This window comes from Castor canadensis, chromosome 13 (assembly GCF_047511655.1).
Source record: "Castor canadensis chromosome 13, mCasCan1.hap1v2, whole genome shotgun sequence".
In the NCBI taxonomy this organism is placed as follows: Eukaryota; Metazoa; Chordata; class Mammalia; order Rodentia; family Castoridae; genus Castor; species Castor canadensis.
This window is the reverse complement of record NC_133398.1, coordinates 63,041,163-63,057,929: the sequence shown is the minus strand read 5'-3', so window position 1 is coordinate 63,057,929 and position 16,767 is coordinate 63,041,163. Positions and strand designations below refer to the sequence as shown.

At 36.6% G+C, this 16,767-nt stretch overlaps 1 protein-coding gene across 22 annotated transcripts in view; it reads right to left on the bottom strand.

Moving 5' to 3' along the window:
- Ptprd (protein tyrosine phosphatase receptor type D) overlaps positions 1 to 16,767 on the bottom strand; it is a 1,026,094-nt gene that overhangs the window by 37,677 nt on the left and 971,650 nt on the right. For all 22 annotated transcript variants that reach the window (XM_074051871.1, XM_074051878.1, XM_074051881.1 and 19 more), the window contains 2 exons: positions 6,212 to 6,331; positions 5,557 to 5,711 (listed from right to left, as the gene is read on the bottom strand). In XM_074051871.1, the coding sequence (XP_073907972.1) occupies positions 5,557 to 5,711; positions 6,212 to 6,331 (275 nt within the window). The remainder of the gene's footprint in view (positions 1 to 5,556; positions 5,712 to 6,211; positions 6,332 to 16,767) is intronic.

Here is a 16,767-nt window from a genome sequence, read left to right as displayed (position 1 = left end):
CAAAAATAAAGAATAGGCCTCAAAGGGAAAAACGTATGGGAAAATGTATTGCATGACTTCTAAGAAAATCTAACCTTAATAAATAGCTTCAAAGTTCTACTCATTAGTGTCTTTCTGAGTCAAATCTTATAAATGAGGTGAAAAATATTCATGTGCTGTATGTAGGTATTTATGAAGAGGTAATGCAAAATCAGATAACCATGGGCAACAAATATGGAGTGAGGAGATAAGTGTAAAGATGAAGTCTCTGCAGCACAAGTCAGAAGTGAATAAAAAAGTAAATTTTTGCCATTAGACATAAATTTATGAGCTGAATGACTTTGCATCACCTACGACCGCCCTGTGCTTGATGCTCTTTGCAAGTAAAATATGTTGTTTCATGAATTAAAAGATTGTACTTCAAGTGTACAGTAATATTTAGAAAATAATAACAGCTCAGTAATTGCTAGCTATTATGTTTATGTTAGAATGATTAAGGGACAGAAGAGACTCACATGCTGGCAACTACATTTCATATAGAAAGAGTGAAAGGTTAGAATATGGCTTTGGGGTATGAGATCAGAAAGGAAGGATTGGTTTATCTCAGCAGGGTGTAAACAGTGAAGTGTCCTCAAGTTATGCAGCAGAAGGGGAAACTGAGAACCATGAAGGAATCAAAAGACTAGAGAATTTTCTTGGTCTATAGGGCCAGGCAACCTATGGCACATAATGGCTTTGCCACTACTGGTGGCATCAATTCATCTAAGTAAGTTGACTTCTTGGGCCTCTCTTTTTCTTCTATGAAATGAGAAAATAAGGCACCTACCTACAAAGATTATTGGGAGGAAAAAATAGTAACACATGTTATGCATTTAGGACAAGATGTCTTCAGTTGACAAGAAGGAGTGTTACATTTTGAATAAAGGTTCAACTATCCTTAACTTTTATGGCTACAAACAGGGAGTTATGTCCACATTTAATCATAGATAGATGGCATGTGGGAAAGGACAGAAAAGGTAGAGCAGCAGAAAAGCAACTTTGAAGGAGTAAGGCGAAGGCAGATTACAGTAATTAGAACTCCAAAGAAATACTTCCAAATAAAGATATAAAGTATACTGTTTTACGTTGAAAAACAAAACCAAATACTAGTCCAGCCTTAAAACTATCTTATTTATGTAAAAAATACAGTATAAAGTTCAACTAACTTAAGCAACTATGGGGTACCCAACTATGATAGTGTAAGAACTGGGCACAAGCATGCATAGGCTGCAGCCCATGGCCTCTATGATTTCAAGGCATATGGTCTGCACACATATTGCTAAATAGGAACCTAGTTTAGGGGAATTCAGAGAATAGAGAGTTGAATTCTTCCTATGGGAAGAAAAATGGAGAATGAGATTAAAAGGTTTCTCCTGGGTTATAAATCATACATCTATGGGATGAAGCAATCCTAAACCTGGGTGATTTAAGATGTGAGTGAAACAATATGAAGTGGGGAGTTTGAAAAAATCCTCAGGATAGTGTATTCCTGTTCGATTAGTTCCTGCTCAGCATTAAAAATATTACTATGTATATCAACAAAATTATTTGATGCCAGACTAGATTACCCAGGGCCATGAAAGCAAGGATAAGCTTTCATGCTTTTCTTGAAGGTACTGGGAATAACAGAATTAAGTTCCATGTATCTTAAAAAATGGCATTTCAGGCTTTTGTAAAACAGGTTTCTTGTTATAAATGATTCTCTCTAATTCACAGTATTAAGTTGTTCACAGTATTAATTTGTTAGCAGAGCTCTACTGGCTTATGTCTGTAATCCTAGCTACTTGGGAGGTTGAGATTGGGAGGATCACTGGCCAAGGCCAGCCTGGGCAAAAAGCTGTAAGATCCCATGGCATGTGCCTGTCATCCCAAGCTACAGTGCATGGTGGATTGTAGTTCCAGGCCAGTCAGGGCAAAACCAGTTTGTGAGTCCCCATCTCAATGGAAAAAAAAGCTGGATGTGTTCGTATGTGTCTGTCATCTTAGCAATAGCAGAAAGTGTTAAATAGGAGAATCCTGGTCCAGGCCAGCTAGAGGAAAAAGCAAGACACTATCTCCAAAATAACCTGAACAAAAAGGGCTGGATGTGTAGTACAAGTGTCTTAAAAAGCCTGCTTAACAAATGCAAAGCCCTGAGTTCAAACCCCAGTACTTCCACCAAAAAAGAAAAAGCAAAAAGTTCTTTGTTACTGAGAAAAATCTGCTGGAATTACTGTGTTGAAAAATAATGAAAACTTTAAAAATCCATCCAATTAGATATTTGGATATTTAGAAAACATTCGGGTATTTAATAGGATAGATGACTAAGGTCATAGATGATGTTCAAGTTCATGTTGAAATTTTCTCCTAGAGTTTTAAATACTTATGGCTGTTAAAACTCACTCATCAATATATAAATAATTTAGTATTATTGCATGCTTTTACATGCAACGAATTGACTCAAGTGCCTTCTGTGTATAATTTCATATCATTACATTTGACTTCATAAAAGTCTTACAGCTAAGAACAGTATTACCCCACTTTATAAGTGAAGAAACAGAAACTAACAGAAATGAAATAACTTCCCCAAAGCCAGTAAGTAAACAAGCAGTATTTCTCCAGGTAATCTTTCTCTCCAGAGTGTGTGCTCTCAGTGTGGAGACTACTGCATGCTCTGCATGAACTGACTGATAGTTGATTCTTCCTTCCTCTCCTGTTTAACCAGACATTTTCTTTTTTATGAATACTGGAGACCCTGCCTTTCTTCCTTGACCCTCTAAGGTCTTATCTGTGCTTGGTACACTTGCCTATACTTATAGCTATTTTTTAAAAATAAAATTTGTTAGAATTTGTTTATTTAACAGTTCTTAGTACTTCTAGTACATTTATTATCAGGCAGAAACAGGGAAGGACATGAATTTTTTTGGCTACTCCTAGGCTTCTGTTAAATCCTCCTACATTCTCACTGCATCTGTTTGGTAAATGGCTTGGGTTTGCTGAGTTTATCACTACTTATTTTGCAAAAAACATGAGTACAGCATAAGAGAAATCAAATTATGAAATTCGGTATTTACATCAAAGTAGTTTCTTGGTGATCAGTTTAGCTGATTATGGCTTTCTGTTTAGTTTCTTACTGCTTATAGATAGCCTCAAAGTAACATTTCTGGGACACTATATGAGTAATTGTTAGTTGGAATGAAGTTAATCTGAAGTTAATTTGTTCCATCATAAAAAATTGTGATCTTGAGGTTCAACATCCATGTGTCCAAAGCAAGGATTCATGATGGTTTGGATATTGACTATGCCAATATGACCTTGCCTAAATAGGTCAACAGTTATTGCCAGACACATAAAATACCTGTGGGTAAAAAAATGATTTCACAGAGCTTGGTTTAGGCTGTATCTTTTCCTTATTGTTTTGAAGTTGCTAATAAATTTCTTCCATCAATATACCTACTCTTCTGTTTGTTTCAATACTCAGCTTCTCCACAGCCTCAGGCTTGGCACTTCCACATGCCAGTAGCTGTTAGCTCTGCACATTCACCTTTGTTTCTTTACTTCTCTTGAGCAGCCTGTATGTCTCAAAGGTGAGTCCAGGTGACAATGTAACAGAGAGGTGTGTGAGAGAGCATTTGTGTGTGTGTTTGTGTCTCTCAGGACTGTGTATTGATATGTATGTTCTCAAAAGAAGACAGTTATAGCTATTTTTTATCTCTTACTTGCTTGCAATTTTTTTGGATCCCTCACAGTGCATAGCATAAAGCCTATACCTTGCTTATGATAAATAATGAATATCCAAGTTTTCTTATACCTCTACTTTAATTTATAAAACTAGAAACATATTTTTAGAGAAGGAAGATGCTATATTTCAAATGCAATGCAAACACCATAATGTTGTTTTTCAGTAAAAACTTCCAAGTTATGTTTCCCTATTATTTTACTATACAATTACCTATTCTTTGTGTGTGTATTTCAACTTAATTTCTGCCATTTGGCATGAGAACAACATTTCTTCTTTGAGCTCAAATTTCCTGTTTTCGTTCTGAAAACATTGTGTGTGATATGTGGGATATTTACACAACCATGCGGAGAACTACACCTGAGTGGTGAGTTCTCCAAGACCCGTGTCCTGAGAACTGGAGAGGAAGAACTGGGTAACAAGGCATGAGGCCCACTGTGCTACCACCTTTTTAGCTCTCAGTACTTGACCTGTACCCTGCACCTTTTTACTTACCCTTCTCCTGACCCAACATGAAATTAAATATTACATGGGGCAATGCTTTGAAATTGATCAATACTGTATATAAGCGCAAGGTAATGCTATTATTGACTTTTGTCAGGAGACAACATTTGTTAGAAAAGAGAAACATTATCTTGTTTGGAATTTACCAGGCCATTGTTTAACAATTACTATTGTAGGTTAGACTGGCCAAGTGAATTTGTTTTTATGCTGATCTATTTATTGTCCCACCTGTTTTGGTATTTTACTGTATTATACTATAGTATAATATGGGATGTGAAACAGAGTTGTGCTCTTCTTCATGGTGCAAGTGGTTTATGATATATCTGATAGATTCTTCTTGTTTTTAAATAAACTTCCACACTTCTATTTTACTTACTTGTTCAAGAAGCCGTATTTTTTATATTTGAATCAGATTATAAAGAACTATTATGAAATTACATGAGCTCTAAAATTAGATAGTAATAAATAGTAATACATAGACTCTTACTAGATGTCCTGAACAGTCTGTTACTAATGATACTTGAGAGGAACTCAGGCAACTGGAAGAAATCGGGTTAATATTAAAAATGTATGAACACTTACATATAATAGAATCTGAGTGGTGATACAGAAGATGTTAGTCAGAATTAAGTAAAAAGTATAAATTATACATTTTAAGATGAATACAAATCATTATCTCTAAGTACATCACATGTCTTCTTCCAAATTATAGGTCTTGGTATATATTAAATAAATTTAAAAGATTAAAGTAGCATATTTGTTGTATATGTATCAAGATTAATAATGTACAAAAGGAATCTATCTTTAGACAATAAGACATTCTCTTTGAAAGTCTGTATGATTATATTGTTTTGTTCTGCAATTTTTCCCCTATAAATAGCAAAAAGGTTATATCAATCTAGCCCCTAAAAGTTTGCCAAACAGTTTATATAAATACATTGTTAAGACTATTAATCCACACAGGAGGTAAAACTTGACCCTAATTAGGAGGTTAATACTTTATTCTTTTCTGTTTTATAAATTTATGACCAGGTGCACAATTAATTTTTTATCTATTTTTACCCCAAAGAGAAAATACCAGTGGTTCATTGTTGCCTATTGTCTCTAGGAGGAATACAACTCTCTACTAAATCTTTCTTACTGTCATTAGTATAGGCCTCATTCTACCAAGAGACCTGTATAATTTATGAAGGTATTTGCTAACCCAGAGTATCAACAAGTTGCAAAGGGAACATCCAATGAGTGATAATTTAACTTTCTATTTCTTCAAAAGCCTATTGATTGCAAGTAAAACAAGTGCTCTCGATGGTCCTTACCTGCAGTGCACAACCATTGGACCTGCATCAGGAGGGTTACAGGTTTTGACTCTCCTTAAAAAAGCTAGAAAAGGCGTGGGGTGCTCTGGAACACCATGATCAGGCCAGGCGGTGAACTGGAATTGTCTCACTTCTCTCTTCTCGCTTGAACCATTCTGTGACACATGAACACTGGCTGTAATTCTGTTTTCCTAAACTCAGGTAGTAGTGATGGATAACATGGAAGTAGTAACACTAAAATATGGTATCTTAATAACTTCATCCCTCTTTCTATTCTTTGACAAGACACATTCTTTGAAGACATAAACTCCCGAGCTATGCATAAATGATGACTACAAGGATGACAAAATTGTTAGGTGAGAAGTGTTCCATCGTTTAGATTTAACCATTGGACTGTTCCTGTTATATTCTACAGAAAGAACTAGCTCTTCATCTATTCTTCATTTGCTGAAACTTTTTCAGAGCACAAATTTACTGATAAATCACCAGACTAGGAGAAAAACTGCTGGATGTTAATGGAAGCATTATTTCATTCCTCACTGTTGCCCGTGTGATCAAGATTTAAGTAAAGGCTTAAGAGATTTGATTTCTCAAAAGAAGCTTTCTTTAAATAATGGAGGAGAAAAGGCAGGGGGAACAATGGCAAAAAGCAAACCTTATAAAGTGCAAATGTTCGAACACAATATGTGGCCAGCTCCACAGTATCGAGCAGTGTCACTTGGACCAGGCCGTGGGTCTCTGTGCCTCTGCTGGGCCAATACTGGTCACACTTCACCTATAAGAAACAAGTGACACATTCAGGGCAGATGCTCATCAATTTCTCTATTAGTTCTACTTTGAGTTGCTGTTGGAGGAAAACAGCTTTTCTGCATTTAATTTTATGTTGATCTTTTTTCTGGCATGCATTCTTGTTATCCCAATATATGTAAATTACTGTTCTGATGCCAATGTAAACCACATTTTTCAAACTGGTAGGAATATTAAGCAGCAAGAGATTCAATTTTCCTGGAGAAAAATAAGTTGCAGATTGTTGCTGAATAGAATAAGGAGAATAAGGAGAGAAGTATTTGAAACTTCACAGGGTACTTGGGGGGAAAAACCCCCACAAATTTGTTCTGGGATAGATGTTATGATTTGCATCAGGAAGATTACACTTAGGCATTTAAACTACATGGTGCGATAGTTACAGTTCAAGATTTAAAAGGCACAAGCTATTTCATCTTGAGCAATCACAATATCCAAATATGCTTATTTAAAGAAAAGTAGAAATAAAAAATCTATCAAAGTATAACAAACATAAGCAGATTTTTAAAAATATAAGACAAATGGTATTTATATCTAAAACAAATTAAACTTGTAATGTCTAGAGGAAAAAGATCTGTCTGTTGTTTAAAAACTGTTGCAGAGGGTCATATACTAGCAGTGCAAAGTTTAAATAATTTAAAATTCATTCATTTGAGATGAGTAATCTACAATTTTTATGTGGAACAGAACAAAAGCACATAAAAAAGTATTCGACCCAATTAGTTTAACATGCAACAAAGAATAATTCCAAGTCTGTAGTAAGCCTCAAATTTATTGTGTACATTGGGCATTAAAAAGCATAATGAAAAATGACAAACTCAGTATTGTATTTTCTAGGGAGGCCACAGATTAGAATATATTTTCCTTTTCTATATCAGATTAAAAGAAAAAATGGAGGTGATTTTTACCTAAAATCAAATTAAGTGCATTTCTGTAGGTAAAGAGAGCTGCTAGTACTATTTTATATTAGGGAGCATAGCCTTTACTTGAAAAACAAAGATGTGAAAGTATAATCTTTGGATACTAAGTTTTTGGACCAGTGAATAGAATTATTAGATTATTTATTTGCTTTTATGTTTAATATAAATATTAGGGGCATTCTACAGAGAATATTAGAATCTGATTCATAGCAACAGCCTCTGTTTCTTTAAGGACTCAGGCTCTTCCTGTGTGGACAATAGACCATCTAAAAAGGTAGAGGTTTTAACCTCTACACAATTTTCTTGATAAGAAAAAGGAAGAAAGACCTTACTGTACATTTATCCAGGAAGCTAGAAATTAAATTCATAAGACTTGACTCCTGTACTGTGTTTTTCTTTCAGCTGTGACACCAAACAAACACCATCTTATTAATGAAAAACAAAGTGGTTCACAGTAAAAAAACTTCATGTTTTAGTAGGACTAAAAAAATTCTATGTGTGTTGACCATATGCAAAGAATATTATGTTTTTATTTCTATCATATGCTCTAACTCAAAGAGACAAAACACAAAGGAAAGATAGTTTTTTAAGGACAATACTGATGTAGCATGACCAGTATTGAATACCTCTACATGTGTTCTCTGATAATCTGTTAATCTCAGGTCATGTCTAACATATTCAGCAAAGGCTATCATTTGAAAGGAAAGCTGTGATGACTCAGATGGAAAAAAAAATCACAAAAATTAGGCCAAAGGCTTTGTGTTAAACCATGAAATAGATGTCAAGTTGATGTCTCACTGCAGAGGACAAAAGTAACTTTGTAGCCTCATATTTCAGTTCAACAGGATGCCAGCAGTGTGTTGAGTTAAAGAATCAGGAGAGAAACTCAAACTCATTACTTAACAGTTCAGCTGGACAGCAACCATTTGAAATCAAAGGCAACTGATAAAATCCCATAAAGACAAATATCACTATGGTGTATATAAAAGCAACACACTAATGCAACAAATCTATTAGGTCAGTTCAGTGAACTGAACCAAATTCAATATAATTGTATTTCCAAGGTGGGGACAGGCTAAACCCAAACTATTTAGTGAGATAAGACAGGAAATGAGGAACTGAAAGTCAGCCTTCATATAAATTTTAGAAAACTCACTCCATTCTTTAATGACTTTCTGTCTACAAATCATTCCCATTCCTAAGGTACAGATAGAACTAAAATTATACTAATTATTCTCGTATTTTTAGTAATAAGTTTGAAACTATAATTATCATTGGCTCAAACATACTCCTTAGAGAAAGAAATACCAAAAAACTTTAATATAAGGAGTAAATGTTATGAAAATTCTTAACTGAAAGAAGAAAAGTGCTTAATTGAAATAATGAACTTTAACCTTTAACACAGTATGAATGTGCAGATTAATACAACGAACCCCCGTCCCCTCATATTACTAATATTTGCTGTTTCAAAAATTAAAAAATGTACTTTAACTTACAATAGAGAAAAGTTTAAGGAGTTTTCAAACTCAAGTGTGAAAACCAAAACCAGTTTTTTTTTTGTTTTTTTTTTTTTTTTAGTAAATATATCTATACATGGCCATTTTATCTCAGGAAATATTTTCAAATGTAGCTTATGAAAAATGGCATTGTAATGGAGATGCACATACATGGTGTCAGCAGTGGGACTCGATGCTCCCCAGAGCTTATCAGGGCAGTGACAGCAATGCATTCTTCCTTTTGACAGTCAACACCTCATACTTCCTTTCTCTATTTCATTCTCTTGAGTAGCCTGCACAGAGTTCATCTGATTTCATGGGGCTAAATTTAAGGGCTCACATTTACTTGACAAGTATTATTCTAAGGTTTTCATTTTTAGCCATATGTAATACAAATAATTTCTAATTTCAATATTAGAGAACAAGTATGAAGTGTAATGAGAAAAAAAGAGAAAAGCAGAAATGATTTTTTCTAACTCTCTAATGCAAATGAACTAGCTCTATTTTACTTTCTTCAAATGTTTTACTCTGACAACAGTTCTTCTGTCACTTTGTTTTCTGGAAAGCAAATCTCATAAGGTATTTCTAGAGAGAGTTAATGTGTGCAAGATTTATGCATAAAGCTAGCTGTAAAATATGATGAGTGGAGCAGCTCGCTTTGAGTGTGTAGGAATTAGAAGACAGAAGCTACTAAATACACATCCTGATTTTTGTTTTTTCTCTCTTTGATTCTGAGGTGACCACACATGGCTTTGGGACTGATTTATGGAAGGTCAGAGGAATTCCACTGGATGATGAGAAAACTGCTTCTCCATTTCCAGGACCAAAGCTTGGCTGCTTTATCTGTAAAATGGGAATAATTATCTCTGGTATTCCAAGAATGTTGCAAGGATTAAAAATGATGCACCTAGAAAGATTAATCCAATGGCTAGCACAAACCAGTACCAAACAACCACGAACTCTCATTAATTACCAGATTGCATTCTTGATTTTTTTTGTGTGGGTAGTTATTCTGAACGATCTAAATCAGTCAAAATATGAAAAAAGGAACATGTTATTAATCTCAGCAGGTATTCATTCAGGACTCTTTAGTCGTTAGCAGCTGTGGGGACACCAAGGTGAAAGGAGACAGGCCCTGCTCCTAATCCATCATTCTTAATGACTTAATATAAAGGTGTTTTCAGATTTTCTGTTTCTTCAAGTAGGAATGAAATTCCAAACAACTCCCTTAATCTACATGAGCTCCAGTCTGTTGTGAAGAAGAGACTGTTAGTCAGATGCAGCTGGAAAAGGTCTGCAGCAGAATTATTTTCTGTAATTATGGAAAGGTTGATCATCACTACATTTAATTTATTTAATTCATTTAATCATCTTAATATCAAACTATGAAAAGTAATCTGATGGTATGATGAAACTTGTTGGAATGTATTCAAAATGAAATCTTGACAGTGGACATAGCTCTTTGGGGGAAATTCTCTCATTCTTGGCTATCTATACTCTCATATGGCTTATCTTAGAAGAACTTGACATACTGTGGTACTCAACAGATGTCACTTAGAAGTAACATAATCCAGCCTGGGCTTACTATAGACATGAATGCAGAGAACAAGAAGGGCTTTGCACAAACTTATGAGGAGCAAAAGTACATCTCCTTCTCCAGCCCAGCTTTTGGTTTTTTTTTTGGCACTACTGAGTGTTGAACTCAGAGTCTCCCACTCGCTAAGGAGGTGTTCTACCACTTGAGCTAGCCCTTTTTGAGATAGGGTCTCGCTTTATCCCATGGCCAGCTTGGACTACAAGCCTCCATTTTTGTGCTTCCCCACATAGCTAAGATCATAGGCACATGCCACTATACCCAGCTATTGATTGTGATGTGGTCACCTGAATTTTTTTTGCCTGAGCTGGCCTTGAACTGTGATACTCCTGATCTCCAACTCTTGAGTAGCTGGTATTGTAGGCTTGGGCCTGTACACCAGGTCCTCCAGCCCACCTTTTTACACAGGTTATGATGCCTCCAGCTGGCTTTAATAAGAAGGCTTTGAGCTTGACTATGTAGGCTGCCATTCTAAGTATACTAAGTGAGGAAGGGAAAGAAGGTAGAAAACCCAAGAGGCAAACAGACAGCCAGAAACTGGTGGGATTCTTTCTCTTTTATCTGACACTGTGTCTGCTGACAAGAGAAAACCCAGAGTATGGAACTTACTAGATAAAGACCCAAACATCCTTTAGGTTGCCAACATGAGCATCATTCTTTTTGTTGCCAGTGTCCTATTTACATTAACTATCCACCACCTTCAAAACAATCCCATACATCATGCAGACTCCAAAGGCAATGTTTATGCTGCTGTTCCTTCAGTTGCTTAAGGAAAAAGCAGTTTCTGTTGCCCTAGATAGGCAGGCCTTTAGGCTGCAGTTTGAGAAATTAAATGTTCAAGGCCTTTGGCGCTTCCAGTTCTATTTGGAAAAGGACACAGACCTGGCATTTGGAAAGCATTTGTTCTCCATTAAACTTACCGAACCTTGACAAACCAAAGAGGCCAAGAATTAGTCTGCCACTGGCCAAGGTTGGGCTTTCCAAAACCGATAACAGCAATGGAAACAATAACACTGCCATTTATAATCTCTAACGTGATTCTGTCAAATTTTAACCCAAAAGGACCTCACGGTCTGAAAAGAATCTCAAGATTTGTTTTACAGAAAAAGAGGAAAATATTTGGCCAGATTCTTTTTTTAGGGGGGGGCTGTATCTAGCTCACAATTGCCTCTTAGCCACAGAACAAAAATGTGAATGTGTCTCCATCTCACTCTGAATCTGTTGGGGGACATTTACAAAGGTGTCATTCAAAGACTGGGAAAGTAATGGTCATTAGAGCAGAAGTGTGTCACCGGCCCAAGGTCAAGTCTTGGTATTCTAATCCCCTAAACTATCAACACAGTGAAATAATAGGAATCCAGTCTCCTTGGTCATGACACCATCTAATCTCCATTAATTACCACAAACAACAAAATTTAGTGTTATAGAGATTTTCCTATTCTCTGGCATAAGAATCAATCAAGGTCATGATGTAGAAAACATCTGATCTGCTCTAGTAATGGATGCCATTAACTGGTTTGCATGATTCTTTATTTAGGAATGGAAAATAAGATTTAGATAGTTTGAAAACCAAATATAGATTTTCTCACTTCTGCCCTATGTTTTTAGTTTTCAAAATTAACCAACAATTTAAATCATGTCTCACTTGTTGGCTGTCAAAATTTCTCTCCCAGCCACAACATTTATCACAATAAGTCCAATCACAATGTAGCTCTAAATCAATCAATTCCCACTGTAGGACAGTATAAGCAACAATACTCTCAATTATCAGCTGTGAAGAAAGGCAGGCTGAAGAGAAGCGTAGGACAGACAGATGTCCCCTAACCTTGGCTAACCTCTTTTAACATCTAACACCCATTGAGGTTGCTCCAGCATTTGCCAAACAGAGGGCTTCCACATTCCCTGTATCTTGTGTCCTCAAGGTGGGAGACATGAAGGTAAATGCAAAAGAGTGGACAATCATCCACTAAACGGAGCTTTCTGGGTCAGGAATCACCTTGGCAAATTCTACCTCAGAGACTGTAATACTTTATAAGGGAGGCTGCCAAGCATACTCAGTCACCCACAAATAACATCTTTGGAGTGGAAATCCCAGCTGTATACATTTTACTCTCCTACCAGTGCTTCATTTTTTCCAAACATTTTCTTCCCTCCATGTGGTTGCCCAAACCAATTCATGTGCTTATTGGCATGTTATGAAACATGGAAGCAATTAGAGACCACATTCTAGGGCATTGGGAATGACTTGCTACAGAATCAATGAACTACGCAGAACTTGAGAGGATTTGGCAATCCCGATGGAAACTGTGGAATGAAACCCACTAGCAGTATCTTATATCACACAGCACATTCTACAATGGCTTTAAACTGATCTATGTGTCTCAGGCAGCAATCATACTTTGCCTTCAGAATCTCCTGCTTTTAGGTTTGTTTTTTATTTTGTTCCTTTCTATTCTGTAATGAAACTCATATGAATTATTCAACTTATACTTTCCTTTTCAGGGTTGATAACTCAATGTATATACCATGCAAATTATCTCAGTTAAGTGAAGGATTCTTTCAAGGCCACAGTTGAAGGAAAGTGACCGCATTTGAAAATCAAAGAACTTGAGCTTTTAAAGACAAAAGTGAACCCTAAATCACATTTCTTTAGTCATTCAAATGCTGAGAACTGTCAGTTCTCTAGCAAGAAGCCAGTGAAATTTCTAGCATTTGCTCTTGAAACCAGAAACTTTTGCTGAACTTCCTAACTCAGTAGAAGGTTACAAGCACTGCTGATAAAACTCAGGCCCAGGTGAGAGTGAAGAAGGCCAAGAGAAGACAGAAAGCTTGAAATAGAGACTAGTTCTATGGGAAGAATTCTCTAGCATCATAAACAAGAAAGGGGAGTACAGAGGGAATGCACAACTGAACCAAAAGGAAACATGCTGACAAGAATATATTATGTTTAGTGACAATTATCATGACAAGTAACCTGAATCTGTATTACTTGTGATTTTCATATTGTATTGTTTTAAGACAGGGTTGCAGTGGAAGTAGCAGCCAGAATGTCCTAGTTTGGTCTATGCGCAAACGGATTAACAAGTTTTCTGTGCCAGGATCTGCATTTTGGAGATTTTATCCTGGGGGAAAGCAAGTACAAGAGAACTCTGTGGTCTGAGCTCCACTTTCTTCTTGACCAAAATTCATGGGTGTGCTACACTGGGAACAGTGGACAGCATTTACCATGTGTAGTTATTCTGTGAGTTTGGTCAGGATTTGGGAACAGAAACCACAGAGACACAAATTCATTTCAAGTGAGGAAAAAACCAAACTGAATTATTTAGAGGCCAGCTTTTGGGGAAACAGAACTTGTAATGGTAAAACTGACAACCTCTTTATATATTTTTTTTGGTGGGACTGGGGTTTGAACTCAGAGCTTCGTGCTTACAAAGTAGGTGCTCTACTGATTGAGCCTCACCTCCAGTCCGTTTTGCTCTGGTCATTTTGGAGAAGGGGTCTTGGAACTATTTGGCCAGGCTGGCTTCCAACTACAGTCCTCCCAATCTCAGCCTCCCAAGTATCTATGATAACAGGCATGAGCCACAGGTGCCTGGCCCAACAATCTATTAACCAAACAGTAGTTGGGACTATGGGGCCACCTTGCCACATCCCTTATCTCAGTCAATACCCACTTTAGTGTTTCCATGTCATTCAAAAGGAGAAATGAGATTTTGAGGGGTCAGGTAATATGCTCAGTGTTGTAGAGTTGAGATCAGTGCCAAGACATTTGATTGCAAAGCACTCCCACTTGGAACTATGTCAGGTTCCTGATAGTGTGGATTCCCTCTGAGGCAGTGTCCATCATAGTAATTTCATGCTATTAATATGCTACTTGCCCTTTCTTTTTCTTCTTTCTTTATCATAGTCAACAGGTATCCTTGCATGCTTCTAATTCATACAAGTGTTGATATATCAGTACACAATTTTGATATACCATGGGGATGAATATTATTTTGAGAACCTGAGCCTTAAGCTAAATAATGAAATTTCAGCCTTGGGGAAATGATTTGTTTAAACTACCTGGACCACCTCTCTTTACAAGGGACACTACAGAGCCAGGCTAGTTCCAATGTCTACTTTGAAAGTGGCTGCCGGGAATTGAGAATTCACTTCAGTCCTTAGGTCAGCCCACACAACCCACAACATTCCTAAAGTATGGAGCTATAGATTTCAGTCACAACTAACCATTATTTATAGTATTGTTTTTATAGTGAAATTCCATCCAAGTTCTTGTGTGAGAATCCAGAAATGCTTCGCTCTTTCTTCCTGTTTCTTCAAGTAAAAAACAGCAACTGGATAGGGAGAGGATGAGGTAGGAAGGCGGATGTGAGGGAAGAAGATGTAAGAGAAGATGAGGTAATTTGATGCATCAGTGTTTTGTTAAATCTGCCCATGGTATTTAGGTATTCTTCCCAAGTGTTCTAGAATGGAGAAGAAAGGGCTTTGGGGTGGGTTCAAAACATTTGCATTGTCAGATTGATGATGACTAAGACTCCCTAACTGCCTACTGGTTTATGCAGGTCATTGCAAGTTAGGGTACAGGCTGAACTACCACAGAATAAAAATCACAAGACAGCATTTTAATTGGTCTCCTTAGGCCATTTAACAAAGGAGAAAGCTAACTTGCAGGAGCAAAGAGTAATTAATGAAGGGAGCAAACAAAGGTTCATTTAGTAACTTCCAATAAGTTCTTCTGTGTGGGGGGGCAGGGGGGGTGGGAGAAGGTAGCCTGCAACCGAAAGATAAACTGCAGGTATTTAAGTCACAATGCCTTCCACTGAGAACTGTTCATTACCACAGATGTCACAGTGGCAGTGTGGCCAGTTAGAACTAACTTTATTATTAGAAGCAATTAGGGAGAAAAGGGGGCAGAATTTCATTTAGTTATTTCAAAACAAGTTTCTGTGCAGTTTAATGAAAGCCTGCAGTGTCAAGATAAAATGTGTGTTTTACTGAAAACAGCTTTTGCAAATGACTGCTTGTTACTAGCTGTTATCTTCAGGCAGTGCTGACCGGGTAGGTTGAATTTACATGCAGGCCATAATATAACAGTTCAGCTGTCTCAGCTTCACAGGAGTGTTACCTGGCAGTATGGCCTGACGGGGATGCACCTGTGTTCTGGAGCCAGACTGTCTGCCTTCAATTTCTATCTCTGACCTTGGTAGCTAAATAACCTTGGGTGACCTTTAGTAACTTTTCTGGGCCTTAGTTTATTTGTATATAAACTGGAGATCATAGTAGCATTTATCTCACTGGGTTTTAGTGAAATATCAATGCACTTAATATGTGTCAGATATTTTTATGACTATTAACTCACATACAATGATCATTTGGGTTGCCAATTGTTTTTAAAGAAACTGCCTGCTATACAAGGGTAACTCTGAGTAAAAACCAATAATAGATCCATTTCTATCCTCAAATTGAGGTTTGTATATAAAGTATGAAATCATAGGCATTTTTATAGAAGTTCATTTTAGACAACATTTCAGCGTCTTTATGAAATTCAGATATTTTAAAAGATTTCAGTGCTTTTTAGGTTTGCTGCACCAGCTGCGTTCCACACCATTTGATTTCCCAACTTTAAGGTAGCAGTTGCTGCTTTTTAATATTTTCCTGTCTGTTAGCTTTTCCCTTATAAATCCTCTAGGAAGCCTTTAACATTTCTCTCATAGACACACCTGGGCAAAGGGACAGGCCATGTGTTGAGCTTAGAACACTTCAGGAATCTCAGCTGTCACAGTAAGTATGGAATTGGGCTTGGCTTCCTTCTAAGTATCCTTTTTGAGATATTGTGACCACAGTGAAAGAGACCTCTTTGAATATTCCCACCATTTCATAAAATTAAATGCTGTTTTCAAAGGCCCCTTGGTTAACTTCTCAAAGATAAAGATAGATTTTCATCAGATGACCACAAAATTTTCTCAAGCAGTGGGAAATATATCACATTGCTTACCCATTATGTTTTAGTTTTCCAAATCTGTAACGTTTAACTAATGTGCTATGTGCCATAATATTGGGCCCATATGATAAATACAACTCCTGTTCCTGGACCCTTGTTAAGGTCCAATGACTTGTTACTGAAATCTACTCATAGGTCTCAACTAGCCCAATGCTCTCTACACATTTAGGTGGTTTTTCAGGCTTGTGTTAAGCCAAAAGTTTTTCTGGTTGCCCTGAATTAATTTACGCTAATTTGAATAATTTAAGTAAGGGCCTTTTCACAGAGTTTTAGATCTCATACTATAGACTGTGAGGAAGAAAAAGTTGAACGTCTGGGAAGTATATATTGGTGGGATTCTTCCTAAAGCCTGCAGATTATTGTTCAATGTGAGTTTTAGAAAGAGGTTCAAGCTAA